General features: G+C 41.3%; 2 protein-coding genes across 3 annotated transcripts; one reads left to right on the forward strand and one right to left on the reverse strand.

The window, feature by feature from the left end:
- Positions 1-412: 412 nt before the first annotated feature.
- On the forward strand, positions 413-3,552 carry LOC139558635 (protein JTB-like). 2 transcript variants are annotated; one of them, XM_071373891.1, is made up of 6 exons: positions 413-543; positions 1,531-1,718; positions 1,807-1,847; positions 2,157-2,242; positions 2,777-2,856; positions 3,177-3,552. In XM_071373891.1, exons 2-6 carry the CDS (start codon positions 1,621-1,623, stop codon positions 3,331-3,333), a joined length of 462 nt encoding a protein of 153 aa, XP_071229992.1. In that variant the 5' UTR covers positions 413-543; positions 1,531-1,620; the 3' UTR covers positions 3,334-3,552. The 2 variants fall into 2 exon arrangements, with proteins under 2 accessions (XP_071229992.1, XP_071229993.1); XM_071373892.1 differs by having other exon boundaries at positions 2,780-2,856.
- Positions 3,553-5,808: 2,256 nt separating this feature from the next.
- Positions 5,809-6,938, reverse strand: LOC139558637 (cocaine- and amphetamine-regulated transcript protein). The gene is made up of 3 exons (XM_071373893.1): positions 6,696-6,938; positions 6,385-6,510; positions 5,809-6,028 (listed from the first exon to the last, which is right to left on the reverse strand). Exons 1-3 carry the CDS (start codon positions 6,825-6,827, stop codon positions 5,915-5,917), a joined length of 372 nt encoding a protein of 123 aa, XP_071229994.1. The 5' UTR covers positions 6,828-6,938; the 3' UTR covers positions 5,809-5,914.

Consider the following 6,938-nt stretch of genomic DNA (forward strand, 5'->3'; position numbering starts at 1 on the left):
GAGAAAAAAAAATATGGCAATAGGGAGGGCCTGGGACCAGTGAGCTACGATTTTTTTAATTATAAGGATTTTCATTGGAGGGGGTGGAGTGCTGCAGTGTTATCTGTATATTGTGAGCAGTTCAATGCACTATTCTCAGAGCCAGGTAGAATATAGACAAAATAGGGCATGGTGGACCTGGGCGGACCGGCCCCTGGTCATTTCAGTTATCCAGACTCAGAGCAACATCATTTGGCATTTAAATTGGTTTCCAGTTCTTTCACTATCAGCAGACCTAGACACAGGGTATTTAACCTGAACACATAGGATTGTTTACAAGTCACAAGTCTGCCAGAGTTTGCGTTCTAGACAAGCGCTAGAGGGAGCTGTCGATAATGACACCGGTGCAACCAGTATGCAACGCATTTGATGACGTACCGTTACGTATTCATTAGCGCTTCCAACATGACTCAAAATGGATGTGCACTTCTCCACTAAACGGCTATTCAGGGACTGAACGAAAACAACAAAATCACACTAAGTCTTTGTGAGACATCTGTTAAGGTTTGCTTTTCAACGAATAATATCTAACATTACATTTGTATGGTCAATTCTTTCAGCATGCTAATCAGAATGGATTCTGGTGACTAAGTTATGCTACTAACGTTAGCCATCTTCTCGCTATGTTAACGTTAGCTAGTAAACCTTAACCCCCGCTAGGCTAACGAGACTAGCGTCTCTACTGGGAACAAAATAGCCGGCTGTTAATCATGTTGCTTTGTATGTCATGTAGCTAACTTGCTTGTTAGTGCCTAAACCAAGTTATGATAGTGCTACTTTACTTGCTATAGTAGCTATTATCAAATGATTAGTGGCACGATATCAAACTAACCTATTACTTAAGTTACCTTTAACTAGTTAACAGTTAACGTTAGCTAGTTAAGTTCCATAACTTTGATTTAGAACTGTTGCCAGCTGTTCGTTAGCTAGTTAGCAACTACACTCCCTAAAAGCGACCCGCATTGTCTGCTTTGTTAATATGTTTAGGCAGCAATGACCTAATATTACTAATGGAAAGATGAGATAAAGGTTGACGTCCAGTTGACTGGTGGAAGGTTTGCCGCGTTGTCTCATTCACTGATGAGTGAACAGAGAGAAATGTCTGGACAAGTGTTTTCATCATGAAGTCGGTTACAGATATTTAGCTAGTTAGCGTAATGCCTTGTTCAGCAGACCCTGCCCACATAGGTAGGTGTCCACAGTCAACCTACGGCGTATCTGTCGGGGGGAGTAGTTTAAATTACTGGAAGACGGCGTATGATGTCCAGCTCTAGGCTAGGGAGGAAAACACAGTTGAACTTCAATTGGACATGTAACGTTAATGCGATTAACAATGGCATCTAGATAAGCTTCTTTGACCTCTGTTAAACAGTATCTTAGTGGTTGCTAATTATAAATGGGCTAAATTTATGTTTGGTTGTTGAACATGGGCATTACCCGTTGCCTAATGTTTCAGTCTCTTATTATGGTACTGGTTTGATTGTGTAACAGGTTTCAGCCATTTTGGACCATAGAGAATAATTCCACTATGTCGAGCTTCAGGCCTTGGTTGTGATTGTGGCGCACACCACACGCACCTGCATGGGGAGGATGGAGAGCGATTGCAGGATCCCCATGTCGTGTTTGAGGCCCAGAATCCTGGCCTTGCATGCACTCTTCTGGGTTTTGGTGTCTCTCAGGTGAGTGTACTGGTGTCATCCTACTTGCTGATAATGCTTTATGCTCGGCATTGCTTCAGAGCTTAACCCTCATTACCTTCTCTTTCAGAGTGTTTGGTGCAACTCTGCTGAGTGAGGAGAAGACCACAGGTGCTATACTTTTTATCAGTATTTGATAAGAATGAGTTGGAGAACTTGAGTACAGGATTGATGTGGTGCTGCAAACACAAATGTCAGTGACTGCTCATACATCGTTTGTATAGCAAGTTAGCAACACATTTCACAGAGAAGCACATGTTTGTGTGTGGGGCTGATGGAAGCTCCAGTTTACTTCACTTGTGTCAGGGGTATAAACAAAAGTGTGTCACTGGTCATGTCATTCAGCATTATTTTTGTCAAAACTATTCCCAGTCTTTTTCAGATACTGATTCAAGGCATTGTGTTTCGCCTGTGTTTTAGTGGCCAGGCCGGTAACCACCCCCTGTTGGCAAATGGAGGAGTTTGTGGTTGCAGTGGAATGTTCCCGGTGCAACACTTTCCAGTCGGTGAGATCTCTCTTTGTCCATCTCCCTCCCCACACTTCTCCTTAAGTTTCCTTTCTTCCACCAATAGTTCACTGGTTAATATACAGTTTATTATTGGGAGATGTGAATATCTCTCCTTTAAAGATGAATGCAGTATATTCAATGTATGCCATTAATGTAGTCGTGTTTTATGCTACCTCACAGTCCAAGTGTTTGCTTATGACAGTGGACTTCAAGCTGCAACAAGCCCTTTTAACTGTAAGCTGTAGAGAATACTGGGATACTCTTATCTGATTTAAAGTAGGCAGGTTTAAGCTAGCCCAGTGAAAGAGAAACACAGTATTGTAACCTGGTTTAGGACACTTCCAAGCTAAAACACAAACCCTCTCTCCAACTTTTCTGTTGGGCTTGTATATCCAGTGTACACCCATTGAATTCCCTTCCACCATTTCCACCAACACATTACTGTCATGAAAACATTGTTTTCTGTGTCTGATACATCATTTTTGACAGTTTGTAGACTAGGCGCCCTTAACCATCCTGTCCTCCCTCTAGAAGTCGTGGGCAGCATGTATTCAGACGGGATACGTGGAGAGGATCAACTGCACCAAGTCTAATAAAGACGAGTACAAGAGGTGAGTCCCCACACCTACAGCTTCTTTTGACTTCGTTGTGATCTGGTGATGCCGAGCTGTCTCTTGATTTCACAGGTTGGACCCACATCTTCTGTGAATTGGATGTCATTAATCAGACTAAATAGTTAACTGATCTTGAGAAAACACTATGAAGTGCTTTTTCATAACAGATTACAGGAGACAAACTCAAATGTTAGACTACTGCACAGACTGATTTTTTAAGGTTGAATAAAGATTTTTGTGATTTGTTTTTACACATGATAAAAACGATTCTGTCAAGCTTTCCATCATGTATACGCTTGTTTCCCTTCTGCTCGTAGCTGCCGCTCTACCCTGATGGAGGAACACCTTTTCTGGAAGTTTGAAGGAGCCATGTTGGGCCTCACCATACTGTTCGCACTCATAGTGGCTGCTAGGCAACGTTCGCTGGACCGGCTTGCCTCCGAGAAAGTCCGCAGGCAGATCGAGTCCATCTAGCACAGTACAACAGAGTGAAGAGACTAGTGGAACTCACCATGGTGGCTCATCTCAACATTTCAAACTGTTAAGAATTACCACAGCCGCTTCATTTCAACAGCATGGGGGTCTGGAGAACGTAATGTCCAATGGGCCAGACTTACTGGAAAACGGTTTCCCTTTTTCGGGGGGGGGGGTTTGTTGAAGTAATTAGGCCTGACAGTAACAAGCTTATAAAATCAAGATTGACAGTGAAACTTTAACCCGCCAAAGCACAAATGATGAACAGTGTCTGGCGTTTTGTCAATGGAATGAATATCCCTAAAGGGAATGGCTCGCAGGAAACTTGCAGTACTTTGATCTAGGCAAAGTAATGAACGGGAACTGACTGCATTCTAAGTAGCAGACAACTGGTGGATTAGTTCAAGCCACATGCATTTCTTTGACATTTTTTTGTGTTTGGGGGTGGGTGGGGGGGTTTAAAAAGTGGATTGAAACCTGTGTTGATTATACAAAATTGTCTGACAAATGCCAGAGATGTTTCTGGCACACGTTTCTGTTCTCTGAGAGAACCAATAATCTCATCTAGTGTCAAATGCCCTGTCTGACTTGGAAACATGGCCTAATAACTAGGTCTGTGACTCAAGTGGATCCAGAATCTGTCTTATAGGGGGATGAGTGTTGCAGTGTACTGTTGTATGAGTTTCATGCTGCAGTGCTGTTTTTCACCTCCGTGGGATTCATATTTCCAAGGTTCAGTATTGGTGTTCTGCCAAAAGTCTATAATCACTAGGTGTGAAAGGTGAAAATATTGTGTGTTTGGAGATTCCAGGCATGGTTCTAAACGCAAACACTGACATTTGACTACTTTTTGATAGAGTATAGTGTTATCCAATACACACAAATGACACACTGCACATATTTCTTTCTGTGTTCATTCATTTAAAAACTGATGGAGATTCACTTTTTTTGACTCCTCTAGTAGGCTCCTAGTAACTTGGGCTCTGAGCTCAGTGATTGCCAGTATTTTTATCATGGTTTTACATTTCATCTGTAGATAATGTATTTTTAGGAATTATGTGACCTGTTTTCCAGCCTCAGCAACTCTCAAAGAGTTGAGAATTCTGCAAGAATAAATGGAGAATCGGAAAACACTTAATCTGGGTTTTTGTTGTAATTAAATAGGGTAACACTTGACACCCAGCGACATGACACGGTCATAACAGTTGATATAATCTGTTATATGGTCATGACGCATACATTTACGCCTGTTGCGACATATTGCATGGCTGGTTATGACACAAGTGTCAACCCACATTTATGCAAATGTTTTTCTTAACCCCGCCCAGAATTTATTTCGTTTGAAAGTTTCTTTCTTAACTCTTTTGTTGTAATGAATTCTTTAGTCATGTTTTTTCCCCATTTGAAATAACTTGCAGATAATAAACTTTATGACACTGTCATGAAGCATTATGACCATCCTGTGTGACTTTACTTGGACTAAGAAAATACTTGACTAAAAGTAAATGCCATACATGAGATTCCTCATCATAAGCGAACGGCACAATCTTTCCCCCTCCCTTTTTTTCCCTTTACGGACGGATAGGCACATTTCAACACTCGGACCATTTACGAATGTAGTATTTGTGTTTCGTGAGTCCGCCAGATCAGAGGCTGTAGGTATGGCAATGTGTTATATTGATAGGTGTGTGAATTGGACCATAAGTCTCTCCTGCCTGAGTATTCAAAATGTAATGACTACTTTTTGGTGTCAGGTAAAATGTATGGGAGTAAAAAGTACATATTTTCTTTTGGAATGTAGTGGAGTAAAAGTAGAACTAGTAATTTCCAGACCCCCCCCCAAAACAAAAACACCTTACATGGTGGTACTTAAGTAAAAATACTTTTAAGTTCTTAACACCACTGTAAGCCAGATAGGCCTCTCACGTACATGCCCTTATGTCAATCATCAGTCAAAAAAAGTGTCTTGTCCTGCTGATATCTCCTCCTGCATTCATCCCAGCATCAGCAACAGAGCATTGGGTAGGTGCATGTCTGACATCAATGTGTGCGCAATTACAATGATTATTTAATATGGTAAATTTCTGAAAATGTTATAACAAACATACTGTTGACAAGTAGGCTATGGTGTAATGGTATGTTTTGAAATTTATGTAGGTGTCATAACCAGCCATAAAGTGACTACCGTGTTAGGTTTTTTTGTGGGATTTGACACTTATGTTGGTGTCATAACCAGTCATAAAGTAATGCAATATATGTCACAACAGTGTTATGACAGTGTTACGACCCTATTATGACAGGCTGTTATGACATGATTATGACGTGTAATGATGCGTGGTAAGTGTTACCTTAAATAGGCAAACTTTTCAGGGATGTAAGGTACAAGTTGAACATAAAATATGAAAAAGAAGATTGCCAGAGTCAACTTGGACTACTGTATTTGTATCAAAAGACACAATTTGTGACGTACTGGGAAAGTGTTCATTATATTTTTCTCTTGAAAATATGCATTTATTTAGTAGTCAAAACTATTTGACGGGAGACAAACAGCACAACAGACAAAGGCAATCTGGATTGAGCTCTACAGACTCCTTAGAAAGAAGTATTTACACTTTGATGCTCTTGGACAGCGGCAAATGTGGCCATGTTGAGCTCCTTCTTTGACCGAACAGTACTTGCCCACGTTGGAATTGCACTGAAAGAAAAGTACATGACAAAATTGATTCCATTGGTGATTTGTGTGTGCTAGATTGCACCGATGCCAAACAAGGGCACCGTGAAGTTGGTGGGGGTTTCCAAGGAGCCACTAGATGTCGCACTGGTACCACAATCAAACTGAAGGCTAACTAGAGTAACTTGGGGCCCTACTCAATCAAAGCTGGTAATCCTAACTGGGTTTTGATTGGGCCCATGGTTTATAAAATACTAAAATTAGGAACAGGGCCAACTACTAAAAATAAGTTGTCCAACTGCATTTTTGACAAATCAGCTCAACAGAAAAGCAGCTCTAGGAAGCATAAAAAAATGGAGGTTAGTTAGCCAATAATGTACCAGAACTGTGATTCTCCTTCTGCGTAGACGTTGACATACTCCAGGAAGGCGGTTGAACTTGTTTCTCAAAACGGAGGAATATATTTCCCTCTGAAGCTGTCCCCTATCATGGACAGGGACACCCAACTAGAATAGAAGAGTGAAAATGACTTGGCTATATTGGGGCCGAGACCAAAGCCCTAATCATCATAGTCCATAGTACCATTAAACAATTATGTTCACTAGACTGAATTGATTCATATAATAAAGTTAGCCTTATATTAAATGACTATGCTGTTTAAATCATAGCCAGGATATCTAACCAAACTCACCTGTTTATGCTTGCGTGAGTCTCGTGTTTCCAACGACGGAACGTCCGGTAATCTTGCCTCTACTCCGACAGACAGAAAGTGCACACATAGAACACAACACATCAGCAGAAACAGCACCGTGAAATTCGTCATAGCGTGATTTCCACTAAATTGTCAGACAGTGGCGCTTCTGATCTGTACGCACCACGCGGCCGAGTGATTCACTACGCGCGAGAGCTCTCCAAGGTGCTGAGCGCATTTCAG

This window comes from Salvelinus alpinus, chromosome 29, assembly GCF_045679555.1.
Source record: "Salvelinus alpinus chromosome 29, SLU_Salpinus.1, whole genome shotgun sequence".
Lineage (NCBI taxonomy): Eukaryota > Metazoa > Chordata > Actinopteri > Salmoniformes > Salmonidae > Salvelinus > Salvelinus alpinus.